The sequence below is a fragment of the Takifugu flavidus genome, chromosome 4 (assembly GCF_003711565.1).
Source record: "Takifugu flavidus isolate HTHZ2018 chromosome 4, ASM371156v2, whole genome shotgun sequence".
Classification (NCBI taxonomy): domain Eukaryota; kingdom Metazoa; phylum Chordata; class Actinopteri; order Tetraodontiformes; family Tetraodontidae; genus Takifugu; species Takifugu flavidus.
The window spans coordinates 753,283-769,345 of NC_079523.1; the positions used below are offsets into that span (position 1 = coordinate 753,283).

The following is a 16,063-nucleotide window of genomic DNA, read 5'->3' on the forward strand; positions in this document are numbered from 1 at the left end:
GGGGCTTTATTTGAATCTGTTCGCCCATGATTAAACTGGTCAGCTTTAGGAATAGCTTTTCTTTCATTCCTGTCACTGAGGTCAGTTGTGGGCATCCTTTAACCTCCTAAACATGCTGCACAGCCTGGAACGGGAGCTGGACCTCCACGCCGCGGTGGCGTCACGCTCACGCAGGAGGAACGCTGCTGTTTTAAGAGGAAATCAGTCAAGTTAAATACAAAAACAATGGTTCTTTGTTAATGATTTATGTTGTGAACGTAGGGCAGCAGTTGGCAGAAGAGGAAGTCTGACAACGTTCGCTTTCTACTGTAAAGGAAGCGTTGAGGCTTCAGCTCGCTGCTGCCAGACACCATCAGGAGTGAAATCATGAAATCCCTTTCTTCTTCTCTTCTTCTTCTCTTCTTTATGTTCTGCTGAGCCCCCTTCTGCAGAACGGAAGCCGCCAGTTTCGTCATTTGCCGGCAGGTTTCTCCATAAATGTGCAGAACTGGTTTTCGTCTGCTTCCATCAGCTCCAGACACACCTTACCCTAATATTCAAATCAGCTTTCTCTCCCTTTAGAGAGGATGAACTCTGCGATCCAATTCAGAGAAGAAATGCACCAGGTTTAGGTTTAGTAGGTCCAAGGGGGGAAGGTAAAGGTGATCTTCCACATGCAGAAGCTTCTACCCTCACTGTGAGGGACGAGGGGACAGTCCTGACACCGGCATCACACCAGCCCCTTATTTTAAATACTACTGCCATGGCCAATGGTTTTCATCTGCTTCTTCTTCTTCCATTTGAGATACGTGATGAAAAGAGCTGTTCCGGTGCACTTGTTATTATTATTATTATTCCATCACCTTTCATCTGCAAAGGGATCCAAACTTTTGGCAGCATTTTTGTGCCTACAGACTGACGTTCCTGCTCCCTCTTGTTCTATTTCTGTTCCATGTCATCTTCCTCACAGTTGCCTTTCGCTAAAAAAAACTTCCTGGCAAGAACACTGTAAAATCATTATAAAAAAAGAAAGAATCTGTACATCTGTAGATGTTTTTTCTTTACAACTTCAGATTCATGAGCGAGCAGAAGTGTCATAAAAACTATCTTTTGAAAAATGTAATTTGACAACATCTTCGATGTGTCTCCATGTATTTATGTCCTGCGTTTGTTCTCTTGGTGCTTTTGAAACCCGTTGAACGGGTTCATATATATATTGCATATTTAAATAAGATGTACAGTACAGCGTTGATGGAGTGCTGCGTTCACGGTCTGCTCGTAATTTCCTCCTACGCTCCTTCGAGAACTACGCGACGTTTCTGCGATATAGTCACTTAATAGCGAGAAGGTTCAGCATTAGCTTCACCTTTGGGCCTTTCTTAGTAGACTACACACGGTACTCTGGTGTCCATCAACAGTCCAAAACCACGCACAGTCGGTTGAGTGGAGACTCGTAATTATCCCAGAGTGTGTTACTGAGAAGTGTGTCGATGACGACTGGGACAGGCTCCAGCACCCCCCCGACCCTCGTTAGAAATAAGCGAAAATAGATAGATGGATGAAGGGATGAAACCCAAAGCGCCAGCGCCTCATCCAGGCGCGCCTCGCAGATTCCGAGCCTGCGAGCGGACCGTGAAGGCAGCAGACGCAGCTCCTGTTGCTCTGAGGAGGCCGGCCGGTGATTTTCCACTAACCGCGGATGCCGAATCACCCGCTTAAAAAAAGAGAAAAAACAGACAAAGGTCAGAAGGAGACGCGTTTAAAACCGCTCCAACGCCAGACGTTCAGCCCATAGTCTCCCTGGCAGGTGGACGCACGAGACGACACGGACAAGGGACACGACGCGCTCTGAGGACAATAAAGGACAAATAGAAGAAAAAAGAGTCTCATCAGCCGAACAGGTAAGAACATCCTGAGCACACCTACAGAATTAGTGTTTCCATCTAAACCAGTCAGGACGTGGACGCACTTTCCTCGCCCTGACAATGAAATGATGGTGGTGATGATGATGATGATAATGAGGGTGTTTTTATTTTATTGCCAGTGTTGCTGTTCTGCTGCATCATTTAGGATTTAGACTCTAGAAAGACAACACGAGCTAAAAGACTTCAGGCACTCGATAAGAAAGGCTTCCGTAAAGTGCTTTTATCTTTTTCAGAATTTAGTTCCTTAATTTGACGCACGCACAAAATAAATGACATTTTTTTTGTGAGTGCGTGTGCGCGCGGACGTGCGCGCTTATGTGTTAATGCGAAACATGCATACAGAAATGCAAATAAATTAAACACACACACACACACACACACACACACACCACACACACACACACACACACACACACACACACACACACACTCTCTCTCTCTCTCTCTCTTTACCTAAATGATAACTGTCTCCTTTTCTGCTCAGGTAACTCCTGATTAATAAAAAACGAGCCTTTTTACGTTTTTTAGTGATTCCTTTGTCAGACGCATCACATGAAGCGACACCACAGGAGTAATTGAGACATTTGTGCTTCTTCCACACGTCTCACCTGGTTCTGGTGCCTTGATGCTGCTCAACAAAATGGCCTCTCTTGTCTGTCTTAATATCTGCCTGTAAAACACGCGTTTCTCTTCCTGCCGTCACACTTCTGTCTCGCTGCTCGAATTTAAACATTTTGAAAATGTTTTAACACGTAACGACCTGTCTGATCCTGGGGGTCGATTAGCAAATGTCGGAAAACTCTGCGGGTCCGAGAGCGACACTCCCAAGGCTACGTTCTCAGGGGAACCACGCTAACGTTACTGCTCTTCAAGGTCCAGCAGAATCAACTGGACCTAAACGTTCTCAACACACTGTTTTGTTTTGGTTTGTCACAATCTTGAGTCGGTGCTCCTGCATCGCCCAACACACCTGTACCAGGTAAATTACAGAAAGCTGATGATACGGTGCGAGAAGGGGGTGGCTGCAGCGCCCCCTGTTGGCAGGAGACGCTGCCGTTCGTCTCAAACTACCAGTTTTCAACCACTTTGCCTCCATTTATACTCTGAAGTAAAATACCAAGCAGAAGTGTGACTGAAGCAGCTCAACCATAGAGCTGAGATCAAAGAAGCCTCTCCAATAGGTTCTAACGGGTCTGGAGGCGGCCACATTAACCAATCCTGAGCTCAACAGTAGCAACAGCGTTGACGCCTTGGCCGAGGAGTTCCTAAAGTTCTCACGGCTCTGACAATGTTCCTTGACCTGTCAAGGTCATCGGTGGTGTGGGACCTAGGGATCTCCATGGTAACGCCCCTCCCTACAGCAGTGCTGCTGAGGCAGGTTTGTGTGTCCACAGATAAGTCTGGCTGGGGTGGTACCTGACGGTCCGGTTTCCCTCATGTCCGGAGGGAGAGCCATGATCGACTACCTTCCACCAAACGTGTGCTGCCACCTGCTGGTTGTGCGGTTAAAAATGGCGGTTTGGAGCTTTGGCGGTTTGTGTTTTTGGTCATCGGTTCTTGGCTCTGGTGCTTCTTCAGCCCAGCTCCAAGTTGATACTTGGCTGGAACCTGTTTGGAATGGATTTGGAACCACTTTGGCTGTTATGTGGTGAACAATGGATGTTTAGACTGGCACTAGCTCAGAACCAGTCGTGGAACCTCTTTGGTGGTAAAGGGGAAGTCCAGACCCCGGAGGCCCATGGTGCCACTGATGCTGCTGCTAAGAACGGGACCACCGACTGTGGCTCAGGACCCATCTCCCATTGGTGGTGATCAACTCGTCACGCCCGCCGTCGGTTGTCTGGTGGCAAAATAACTCAAAGTTCTGAACAGAGTTCAATGAAACCTTCTGGAAATGATGATGGTGGGCCAAAGAAGAGGTGATTAAAGTTTGATGGTCCAGGTTCCAGAAGGACTTTGGCCTCTTCCCATGATCAGGGAGCTTTGATAATGGGAACAGCGTAGAGTAGCCTTGTAGTGCTACTGTCTGAACATGTGCGTGCACGCATCTGTGCATTAGAACTGATGAAGTTGGTTTTGTTGAACAAAGGAAGACAACTTGGATCTTCAAGGACCTGCTTGTTCTTCCTGGGCAGCTGAAGATGCGTCTGTTCTTCGTTGCTAGGTCAGATTTAAGACCGGTTTGATTTCCAGCCACCTGCTTATTTCCCATTTCCACATGAAAACCCTGAACACAGAAGAGCGACTTGGCGACGGCCTCCTGCCTCCTCCGGCTGCTCTGGGGACGCGCTGCGACTCTTTGGTTCTCACGGGTGGCAACGCTTTAATCACTTGGGCGTGACGGATAATTCGGTTCATGTTGTTTGTTTAATTTTAATTTTTTTAAAGCAATTACTTTCGATACCTCTAAAACATCAATCCCCCGGGCAAAGATAACGTTTGCTAATCATAAGCTCACAGCTTCTGTCTGGCTGAAGTTGGTTTGAGATTAGAGCGCCGTCAGAACGGCAGTTGGCAGCTGTGAAAGCAGCAAACATAATTTAAACGGAAACGGATCCATGTGCGAGAAGATGAGGCTAATGCTAATAGTGAAACCTTCAACAACGCGAATGGAATGGTCACCAGATCACGAGAGGGGAGGATGCGGCTCAGCCGAATCCAGTAGAATTCATGTCATCATGGAAAATCGATTGCGAAATATTCAAGAAACAGGACTTTAGAAATTGGCAGAGGCCACTAAAGGAGTCGCTGTTGACGCAAGGCAGCTAAAACATTCAGGGAAATCAGATTTGAGTCTGATAAGGTGAAGGAGGAAAGAAGGGCGTGAATCTGACGTGATAAAGGGACGGGTGGTGGCTGGAAGTGAGGGGGAAAAGGAGATTTTCCAGGGTCGGTGCAGTGGAAATCTACAGGATCTTAAAATAGGAGCGCGCGTTACATAAGTGAGTGGAAGTGTGGAATGCTGAGCGAGCGCTGAAGTCACTCGTGACTTTCTGTCGTGCACAAACAATCCACACACGTTCGCCTCCCCGAGCCGGTGGGGAGGTTCCCACTGGGGCTCCAGGAGGTCGCCAACGACCACCCTTCTCGCCGCAGAACCTTTCAGGTCTGCAGACCTTGACGCGCCTTCCACTTCCTGCTGCCAAAGCTCGCCGCGCCGTCATGTGACGCTCCTCGCGTGCACCCGCTCTGGTAGCAGAGCTGAAGGGGAAGAAAGGAGTTCCCTTTTAGGTGACTGCAGAGGGAAATTTGGACCTGGGTCTGTGAGCTCGAGCGCACACTTGATTAGTGACTGAATATTTGAGGTTCTGTTTCACCAGAATGACGGCTCAGACATTCCTCATCATCATCATCTTCATCAGGCTGGGAATGATGGCGATGAAGTAAATTATTTTTTTTAATTTTTTTTCAGAATGCCTCAAAAAGAGAAACTTCAGTGCCTGAAAGACTTCCATAAAGACACTCTGAAGCCATCTCCGGGTAAGAGCCCAGGAACCCGCCCCGAGGATGAGGCCGAGGGAAAACACCCCCAACGGGAGAAGTGGGCCAGCAAGTTGGACTTTGTTCTGTCCGTGGCCGGCGGCTTTGTTGGTTTAGGGAACGTGTGGCGTTTCCCGTACCTCTGCTATAAGAATGGTGGAGGTGAGCGTGAGTGGCCCAGCACATGCAGTGAATGGAAGATCTGTTCTCCAACACTCCTCTCCCCCCTCTACGCAGGAGCATTTCTCATCCCGTACTTCATCTTCTTGTTTGGTGGAGGACTGCCTGTGTTCTTCCTGGAAGTGGCACTGGGCCAGTTCACCTCCGAGGGTGGCATCACCTGCTGGGAGAAGCTCTGCCCCATCTTCACTGGTAGGAAAAGACAAACGAGCTGGTGTTGAGTTTAACAAAGGTCTGAGGAAACATTTAATAATTGATGGACCTTCTTGGTTAAAGAACTGACGTCTGTTACTGAGCTACTCTGGATTTCCTGTGTAACGCCCCCCCTCCCCAGATACCCTCCCACACACTCCAGACCTAATTCCCACTCTAACCTTACTTGGCCCCCGCCGCCTCCAGAAAAGCACCGTCGTTCCTCCCCTCTTAACGCGCTCCTCCCGTCTCCCTTCCTTCATCTTCACACCTCCCCCTCTCCTCCTGCCCTCCACCAGCAAAATGAGGTTCATATATTCGAGTTCCTAAACCTGCACACAAACCTTTAGTTTAACCTCACATTTATTCATTTAATTATTTACTTTGTGGTTAGTTTCAATTCCACCTGATACATCCATTACCCACTCTCTCTCTCTCTCGATCTCACTCTCTCACACACACACACAAACAAGCAAGAGACTAAATGGTGTCCCACATCACATGTTGCTATGGCAACAGCACAGCAACACATCAGAGGAGATGGAGAGCTGCTCATAGATGTACTGATAAAGAGGAGGAGGAGGAATGGGGTGAAAGAACGGAAGGGAAGAAAAGAAAAGCGAGGAAGCCGACAGGCGGCTGCTCCTGGACGTCAGTCGGCAGGACGAGAACAAACCTCCCCGAGCACGGGTGGTGGATGGCGACTAAACGGCTGAGAACTCAGATGCTTAATAACACATAATGATGAATAAATAATAATAAACACACACATAGGTCTCAGGACAGGTTGGTTTTATCCTTTTATCCTTAAGGTTCCACTGTTTGTCTCACCGGCCCCGGGGGGCGTGTACTTGTGCGTGCATGTGCGTGACCAGTGATGTTGAAGGACATTCATTTGGCTGAACGGCCTACACACACACACACACACACACACACACACACACACACACACACACACACACACACACACACACACACACACCACTGTGTCAAGGTTTGAGGGTGTTTTCATACTGCGCGCTGGTTCCTGGCCTCATAACGCAGGAGTGTGTGTGTGTGTGTGTGGGGGGAGCTTCAGTGGACATTAGTTCTGTTGCTGAAGCAGCAGGTTGGGTGTGAAGGTCACAAGTCACGGGGTTGGGGGGGCGGGGGGGTGGAACTGAAAACAAGCATTAAAAAGAGGAAGTGACACGCTCAGGGCTCACAGTGAAACTCCGGTGTATTTTAATCCTCACATTTATATCCAGTCATTTAGCAACTTCCCTTAGTCACCTGAACGGTTGAATCATATGGAATTCCTCAAGGTCGCCAAGTTCAAGCGACCCTTCGAATGTGTGAAGGCAGATTCAGAGTTTGATCCCCAAACAGCTGGAAGAGGCCTGCTTTTATTCACCCTTCTGCCCCCCCCCCCCTCTCTCCAGGCATCGGTTACGCCTCCATCGTGATTGTGTCCCTGCTCAACATCTACTACATCGTCATCCTTGCCTGGGGCGTGTACTACCTGTTCCAGGTGGGTTCAGAATGTCGGTCTCTGATTAAATCTACTAAATTAGTGTTGATTATATGCACCACACGTCCATCGAGCAGGAAGCCTCCATAGCCTGTCTCCGTGTCCACATGTGCTGCTGAAATGTTCCCGTTTTCCTCATCACAGCTTTAACTGCCTCCTTTGCCTCCTTCCCTCCAGTGTTTCCAGCCTGAGCTTCCCTGGGCCAAGTGCCACCACCCCTGGAACACCAACCGCTGCATCGAGGACACCAGCCGCATGAACAGGTCCCTCATGCTGGCGGCCAACGCCTCCAACCTGACCCTGGTCTCCCCCGTCACCGAGTTCTGGGAGTAAGTTAGGCGCCGCGCTCTGGCGTGATCGGTGGCCGTCCCGTAAACGGTGAACTCTTCAAGAGAAGAGCCGACACCGTTTCTGACTCGAGGAACCGAACTGTTGATTTTCCGTCCTCGGTGGCTCCAAAAGACCAAAGCTGAGCTGACGGTTGTTCTCTTGTTGCAGAAATAATGTGCTCGCCATCAGCTCCGGGATCGACGACTTGGGTCCTGTGAAGTGGGACCTCGCCCTGTGTTTGCTGTTCGTCTGGGTCATCTGCTTCTTCTGTATCTGGAAGGGAGTCAAATCTACTGGAAAGGTGGGATTCAGTTTGGATCAAAACTTCCACTTTATCCTAAAATCGGTGATTTTCCCTTTGTGCTGTTATGAATCGCTGCTAACGAACCGCATCAATGTTGACGCAGCGTGCACACATCCAACATTTGCTATGGACAATTGGGTAACTTGATGCTAATAAAGGATAAGCTGTTAGCACGCCTCGCATTTAAAACGATTCCTTAATCTCGTGTCTTTATTCCAAACTTTCCAGACCTTTTAAAAACTGAAATTAGAGCTACGTTTTATTTCTTTTGGCAGCTGATTGCAGGATGTAGAACATAAAACACGGTGCTATGGCCAGAAGCAGCTGAATCGATGTCAGACTGTAGTGTTTATACTCTCAGCACTCCTTATTGATTTGTCTGGCCTGGCTTATGGTCTGTCCGCTCCAAGTCAGACATCTGGTACGTTAGTGGCTCATACGAGGCCCACGTGTGGTGACAACTGGCCCGGTTTAAGGCGGCCTGTTCTGGGTTCCCATCACGGGGCGGCGGCGTCTGGCTGACTGCCCTCACTGAGGTTGTTATTGTGATCCCTCAGGTGGTCTACATCACGGCCACGTTTCCCTTCGTCATGCTCATCGTGCTGCTGATCCGCGGCGTGACGCTGCCGGGAGCCAGTCAGGGAATCAAGTTCTACCTGTACCCTGACCTTGACCGCCTGAAGGACCCAGAGGTAAGTGCCCCACTGCTGCAGCTGGCTCAGGCGTTAACGGGGGACAAGCTGTCGGTCGCGTCCAACGGTGACGTGGCAGCGGCGCCCAAAGCGTAACAAAGGTTCACCGATAGCGAAGCAGTCAGAGAAACTAAACGTGTCGGTCCACAAACCACCAATAAAACACACACACACACACACACACACACACACAGACTCTGACAACAAAGCAGGAATTCCTAAACGGGGTCTGGTCGAGCCGTCGGCCTTCTCCCGACCTGCATCCGACCCCACACACAGACCAAGAGCAGCAGAATTAAGTCAGACCGAGGTCGTTTAAAGAAGCAGGACGGTTTCCTGTGTCGACACTTTCACATCCGCGGTCGGCTGTCTCCGTACCTGGGACTGAAAGTGCATGGGCGGGCCTCAGCCTTGTTGTCTCCACTCTGTCCTGTCCCTCGCTAGGTGTGGATTGACGCAGGCACCCAGATCTTCTTCTCCTACGCCATCTGTCTGGGCGCCATGACGTCCTTGGGGAGCTACAACAAGTACAAATACAACTGCTACAGGTGAGGCAGCAGCTTCGGTGATGGGGTGCGCGGTAGGGTCCAGAGGGAAGTGTGTCTTCATTAACAAATCCTCCTCATGACATATGTGTGACATAGGGACTGTATGCTGCTGGGAATCCTCAACAGTGGTACCAGTTTTGTGTCTGGCTTCGCAATATTTTCCGTCCTGGGCTTCATGGCACAAGAGCAAGGGGTGGACATTGCTGATGTGGCAGAGTCAGGTACGAGGGTCCTGCAAAGGCAGCAGCGGTGGTGGGCGCTGCTGCCCGCTCAAGCGAAACAACCGACAAACAGCAACGAAACCCCAAAAAAGGTCTTTGCCAATGCGTTTATCACGGGAACCAGTCAAACAATCACAAAAAGAGACTCCCCCAGTTACAAACGTCGGCATCAAATTCTGGCAGTTCCACGAGACGTCGCTCAGACGCCGAGTTTGGGTCAGAACGGTTCTGGATGGTCTGAGGTGGACCTGCTGGTTTATGTTGGTCTTTCTGCTGCTTTCCTACCTATGTGAGACAGATGTGCTGGTCATCGCTGTGTTCTCAAGCTTTGTGTGTCCTGTTCAGTAGCTTGCCCTCTGTGCCAGGTGGCTCTGGAACATCTGTAATTGGACAGTTGGACCTGGCTACCAGAGATGACAGATGTTGATGTCTGCTCTTGTCCTTTTGAATGAGAAGCTAAACATCCAGTTTCCTTGACTGATCGGTCACCTCCAATATTCTGTCCAGGACAGACGGGTCACAGTTCCGTCCACACAGGATCCAGTTAAGCCCGAGGCTGTAGACAAGTGTTTGCCTTTGTTTAGCTAGTCCAGGTCACGGGGGGGGGGGGGGGGGGGACATGCTGTGCTCTCCAACAGACGCTACATGTCTTTTCCACCTTCTGAAAATTGAAATCTCATTGTTTAAATCTTTATTTTATCACAAGGCTAACGGATCTGAACGCTTCTGGGTCAGTCTGTTCTGTAAAGAGGCTTGAAAGTTGCTTCACAATGATCCCGGCAGCTGTATCACCAGGCTTTGTGTGTCGCTGTCCCCAGATAATTCAGAGATAAAGCCCTGAGCAGCTCCATGTTGTGTCAAATCTGGAATATTCTAGAGCTGCAGGACTACAATCAGAAGGTGGTGCGTTGAACTGGGGCGACATGCTGCTCTGTTACAATGAAAGCTACGTTTCCAGCTGCAAATCTCAGAATAGAATCTGGTAGGAAGGAGAATCACGTGTGTTGTGCTGCTCTTTAACGTCCTGACAGCAGAGACGACGATAAAGCTGGAGACAATGAACAAACTGTTCTTTATCAGTGTGGAGGGGTTGAGATTAACTTCAGTTTGGCTTTATTCCTCCTTGTGTTACTCTCCAGGATGTCTCTGCCCCCCCCCCTCCCCCCCCCCCCCCCCCCAGGCAGTAACAAAACCACAAAATGGCGTGTTAATGTTCATGGCTGTTTTGAGGAAGTTCTACAGGAAGGTTTTTTTCCTTGAGTCAACTTAGTGTTTGGTTGGATGCGTTGTTGTTGTTCAAGAGAAAAACCAAACTGCAGCTTTGCGTCACGTCTTCGGCTGCTTTGGTCGATCTGTTTTTCTGGACTTCCTGTTTTACAGCTGAAGTCAGTGTCGCCCTAGAACGGCTGAGAAACGGGCTTGTGTTGTGAAAACAAGCCGGAAATGCAGCATCTCCCTCTGGCTCCAGCGCTCGATTGGCTCCATATTAAAGCTTTTCTGTTTGAAAGATCTGGATCTGGATCCAGGATCAGCTGATCTGCATCTGCCGGTGCTCTTACAGCGCACTCTGCTAGTGTCCTCCCTCCCTGGGCTCCTGTGATTTGTTGTCCGTTTCCCTGTTTCACGCTGTTTCGGATGGAACCTAATTGTGGCAAACGTGTTCCTGTTAGTTTGTTGCTTGTTTGTACAGGAAGTGGCAGGTAAGGAAGGACGCTTGACTGAACACAACTTTGCTGTGTAGCTTTGTCTCTGTGCTCTACTGGGATGCAGATCCGATAAGATTATCCTGATACTAACGTTGCCCCCCCTCCCTCTCTGCTTACCCCCTTACCCCCCACCCCCCCTCCTCTGCAGGTCCAGGCCTGGCCTTCATCGCTTACCCCAAGGCTGTAAGCATGATGCCCTTCCCAACGGTCTGGGCAGTTCTCTTCTTCGTCATGCTGCTGCTGCTCGGCCTCGACAGTCAGGTACCGTTTTCAGTCGCTCGGCGTCGGCGTTCGTTGCCACATCGGGGCCGATCGTTGCCACATTAGCATCAATATTCCACGTCTGCTTCCCTTCAGTTTGTGGAGGTGGAAGGACAAATCACATCATTGGTGGATCTGTATCCATCCTTCCTAAGGAAGGGTTACCGCAGAGAGGTTTTCATCGCTATCATCTGCTGCATCAGCTACCTGATTGGACTCGCCATGGTTACCAAGGTAATGGAACTATAAAAGGTGACGAGAAAAGGCAGAACACAGGCAGACGGGCGCAGGCCGACGCAGATGGCTTCACTACTCTGCTGCTGGATGAGAGGCCTGACACACGCAGCATGTTCCCGACTGTACGTGGTGGCCGGTGGCCTCGTTCAGGCTGTAAATCAGGAACAGCATTCAGACGTTATTAGCTTCAGTCCCAGAGGAGGCGACTCAGGGCAATGTTCTTTGTGCTGCCAGGCCCAGGGGCCCCCCAGGATTATGAGATTCACTAGACTTTTTGGACCCCGCTCTCTTCCGCTCCTATTTCTGTCTCTGCTGTGGTTTCCCCTCCCTGTTGCTCATTATGTCTTATTTATGTTTCCATGTTCTCTTGTTCTCCTCTGGCCCTTCACTCATCTGTTTTTAGGCAGGAACCTAAAAAGCCTCTTGACTCCTTCACTCACTCTGCGCCCCTTTATTGTTTCCTCCATGTCTACATCCCAGTTTTAGCTCAAACGTTGGTTCATCCGTAGAAACGGAGAAAGAAAGCGAAACATCCCGCCCGTAGACTCGTTAATATTTAGCCATCCTCATGTCTGGGGCTCCAGAAATGCCCGATAAGCCTCACTAAGGTGTAGAGTACGTGTGTGTCTTCATGCTGGATGTAAACGTCTGTGACCAGAGGCTGATGGCTGTGTTTGCTCTCTGCAGGGTGGCATGTACATTTTCCAGCTGTTCGATTACTATGCAGCCAGCGGTGTGTGCCTTCTGTGGGTGGCATTCTTTGAATGTATAGCTGTTGCCTGGGTTTATGGTGAGTGCTGTTAATGTCTTCATCTATCCTAGAAATACAAGAAAAAGCTGTTCCAGGGTCGTTCCTGGGCATTTGGACTGTTGGCTGCTCCATTTTGTAACGGCTTTAATGTTGCCTTCACTGACTCTGAATGTATTTGAATGTGTTTCCAGGCGTTGATAATTTCTACGATGCTTTAGAAGACATGTTGGGCTACAGACCAAATCCTTGGATGAAATGGAGCTGGACTGTTATCACTCCTCTGCTGTGTGTGGTGAGAACCTTGTTGTTTTCGGGGCCCGTGTGAAGAATTTTCACGAGTTGTCCCAGGACGACTCTCAGGAATGTGGCCCATTGAGTGAGGAGGCGTAGTTAGAGAATTGTAAATCCTTCAGATGATGAATGTTTAAAAGCACTTGTCGTGTGCAGCGTGTTCCCGCGTCACGTTGACACTCCTCTTCCTGTCCAGGGCTGCTTCGTCTTCTCTTTGGTCAAATACAAGCCTCTGACCTACAACAAGGTCTACGAGTATCCCGACTGGGCCATTGCCCTCGGCTGGACTCTGGCCTTGGCCTCCATGATCTGCATCCCCATGGTGGTCGTCATCAAGATCATCCAGTCCGACGGGCCACTTATCGAGGTGGGTGGACTGACGGTCCCAGCGGTCTGTCAACACATCTTGATGCCGCTCCTGAAGCATTTTCCTGCCTGCTCTCCACAGAGGATCAAGGCGGTGGCCGCTCCAGTCCGTGGTGGCGCCAGTTCACGTCCCAAAGAGCTCACCTTCCCACTGGACCCCAATGGGAACAGTGGCGGGCTGAAGGCGCCAACCCACATCATTGTAGAAACCATGATGTAAAGGAACAAGGTGGAGGCTCTCCATGAGACGGCTCTCCTTTCCTCCTGCTCCTCCTGCTCCTCCTCTAAAATGCTTCTAAGGCTAATTAGCTTTCTGTTTGTCTGTCTGTCTGTTGGACTGAAAAGGGTTTAAGGACAACGAATCCTGGTTCAAATCTTTTAGAGACACTTGGTGATTTTCTCGAGGGTAACAATCATGATTTTTTTTTTTTTTTTTTTCACAACTTCCCCCCTTTGAATCACAAATTTTGCTTAATGCAATTAAACGGGTCAAAATTCTTATTCCGTGATCATGTGATCCAAACGCACCACAACCTCATTCTTACCAAAATAAGGCAAAAATCCCAACGCTCTCCTTAGTCTGTCAAAGCAGCCGGTTGTGTCTTCGGCCGCCGTTGTCCGACGGCGCCGAGGCTCCTGTAGAGCATCTGAAGGATTTGAAGGAAGGAGGTTGGACCCTTGCGTGTGTAGTTTGTGGTGTGTTGTACAGTAGTAGCTCATCAGCCTGTATCTATCTCTATTTATCCTCCTGTCCTAGAACAGTTGACAGTACTGTAGTGACTGCAATAGGCAACCTTGGCCTCTGTTGGGTTGAGTTTATTTTACGAGGACGTTACTGTGCTTTGGCCATCTGTTAATGTTCATTTTTCAACTTTAAGGTGATAATGCTATAAGTATTTACTGTTGATGATTATTGCTGTAATTTTAATCTGAATAAGAAACACTGCAGATTGCTGGTGGCAGCCATCCCAGTCTCCTTCCCGACTGTGAATCCTCTCCAGCATCAGACGGCCGGCGGTTCAGTCTCAGTCCAAACAAACCCTGCAGCTTGGTTTTCCCCTCCCGCATGTTTGGTTATTCTTCAAGGCTTTTACATATTTTGCAAGAGCAGAGAAGCTTGTTCTGCTTTTGGAAGTTCTCGGCACATCATCCGGTCAGGAATTTTGAGTGGTTCTGAGAAACAGCTGACCCAAGCCGTTAGAACCCAGCAGAACAGGGTGTAAGGCTCAAACAACTCTGAGAAACGGCGTGCACAGCGCGTGCGTGTGCATCCTGTGCATCAGTGGGCGGAGCCTATGAGCAGTTCTGAAGAACTGAGCTCGGCTTCGGTGGTACCACGAACCAGCCATTTCTGTATCTGTGTTTGAGGGTTTGGGTCAGATGGACACAGCTTCTGCGGTGGCTCCATCTGCGAGCGCAGATAATGGAGGCGCAGGAAACCACGTGTGACTGTTGCTTCATCCGCTCGTGGGGTTTTTCCACCGATGCCTCCTCTGAAAAAAAACACCCCTCGTGCTTCTGTGCTGCAGCAACAGGAAATTCGACATGAAGCCGCATTTCAAACAGAACAAAAGTGAAACCAGAGTGTTGACATTTGAGAGGAGCGGCGCTGAGAGACGCCAGTGTCCCGTGGCTCTGTTGCAACTCTGCCGAGATGAGTTCAGAACACGTCAGTCATGTGACGCAGGCAGGCACCACCTGATCGGACCATCCCGGGACCACCGACGCCAGCTGGGCCCGAACCCTTCAGTCGGAGGGTGACCCAGCAGGGAGGCCCGTCTGAGGCAGAGATGGAGGGGGAGGAATCTAAAGGTTGCTCCTGGCAGTCGGAGCGAGGGGGACCGAGGCCCTTTCACTTCCTCCTTAAAGTAGAAACTCCAGAAAGGCCAGTTGCTCCTCCAGCAGCAGCCAAACCAGCCCCCCCCCCCCCCACCCGAGAGCAGATCCCCCCCAGTTCATGCAGCAGCTGTCAGAACCCGGACGTGACGCGGCCCACTCATGGCAGCGCCAGAAGCTTTTGCACAGAACCGGGTCTCCGTTCTGGAGGACGTTTGCACTGCTAGTTAAAAATGCACTGAAGCCTTTTAAATGCACAGACAAGTTGGTGTTCGAGACCTTTGCAGCTGAAGTTGGAGACGTGAAGCGAAGCAAACTCTTGTCCACACCTTCTGTTGCCAGATCTTCGTGTGGAGACTTGGACCAGAAACCAGAACCAATCCAGTCACTTCATTTGTTTATGTGGCCTCTGTGTCCTCCTGCCCTCTCAACGTGCTCCCCCAGTCAGGCTCACTTCACCTCCCTGGGATCTAAACCAATATCCAGTGTTTTCTCTTTAAATGTTGCATTTGAAAACCAATCTGCAGGTTTTTCCTCCCGATGCTGCAGGATGTAAAGGTTCTGCTGTTGAGATTATGACCTTCACTTTCAAGGTTCTTTGATTGTATCCAGACTTGTCTCCTGTTTTTGATCATCTGTCACACATCTGCCTTTTTATATTTTACGTTTTTGAGTCATGTAGTCATTTCCTTTGTTATAAAACACTTCTTCCATCCTCCGGGTTTATCGTGTACATACATGCATGCTTTTATCGGGATTTTCCTGCTTGAGCCGTTTATGCAGAAATGCTTTGAGGGTGGTCTTCAAACTGCACAAAAGTTCACTCCAAGCTGAAATGACCAGAGGTCAAAGGTCAACGAAGCCTCAAAGGCCGCGTGAGGTCACAGCAGAAACTCAGCCCGCACTAATGCCAGATTCTTTTGTGCAATAATCTGTAGGGTAATCTAGGTTCTGGGCATTTTTCCCCTCCCAGTAACTAAAAATGAGCTTCAAGTCAATCAGCTGTAGATTCAATCAGAAGGAAATCGGAATATTTGGGCTTCAGTTGCATTAAAAACCTTCCCAAATGTTCAAATCACCCAGAGAATCCTCTTATTCTGGTGATCTGTCGAGCCGCCTGGACCTTCAGAACATCAGTGTTCGGGCCTGTGAGGCTCCTTTCCTTCGTTTCTTCAACGGGAGCTTTTCTTTGGAATCTCCTGCAGCTTCTGCATTTCCCTCATTTTTCCCAAACTTGTGTTTTCCTTCCTGAAC

General features: G+C 49.5%; 1 protein-coding gene across 2 annotated transcripts; it reads left to right on the forward strand.

Moving 5' to 3' along the window:
• Positions 1-1,653: 1,653 nt before the first annotated feature.
• LOC130523759 (sodium- and chloride-dependent taurine transporter-like) lies at positions 1,654-15,524 on the forward strand. Of its 2 annotated transcripts, XR_008949995.1 has the most exons (16): positions 1,654-1,880; positions 5,317-5,546; positions 5,622-5,756; positions 7,178-7,266; positions 7,444-7,595; positions 7,765-7,897; positions 8,458-8,592; positions 9,037-9,140; positions 9,237-9,361; positions 11,216-11,328; positions 11,425-11,562; positions 12,253-12,355; positions 12,508-12,608; positions 12,804-12,974; positions 13,056-13,586; positions 13,618-15,524. XR_008949995.1 is itself a non-coding variant. In XM_057029275.1 (15 exons), exons 2-15 carry the CDS (start codon positions 5,318-5,320, stop codon positions 13,191-13,193), a joined length of 1,866 nt encoding a protein of 621 aa, XP_056885255.1. In that variant the 5' UTR covers positions 1,654-1,880; position 5,317; the 3' UTR covers positions 13,194-15,524. The 2 variants fall into 2 exon arrangements, 1 of the variants encoding a protein (XP_056885255.1); XM_057029275.1 differs by having other exon boundaries at positions 13,056-15,524.
• The last annotated feature ends 539 nt before the right edge of the window (positions 15,525-16,063 follow it).

Excerpts from the sequence above, each read along its gene's own strand:
- LOC130523759 (XM_057029275.1), top strand. The coding sequence starts at position 5,318 with ATGCCTCAAAAAGAGAAACTTCAGTGCCTGAAAGACTTCCATAAAGAC. Across the intron at positions 5,757-7,177 it reads GCTCTGCCCCATCTTCACTG|GCATCGGTTACGCCTCCATC; the intron begins GTAGGAAAAGAC and ends CCCTCTCTCCAG. Across the intron at positions 9,362-11,215 it reads TGCTGATGTGGCAGAGTCAG|GTCCAGGCCTGGCCTTCATC; the intron begins GTACGAGGGTCC and ends CCTCCTCTGCAG.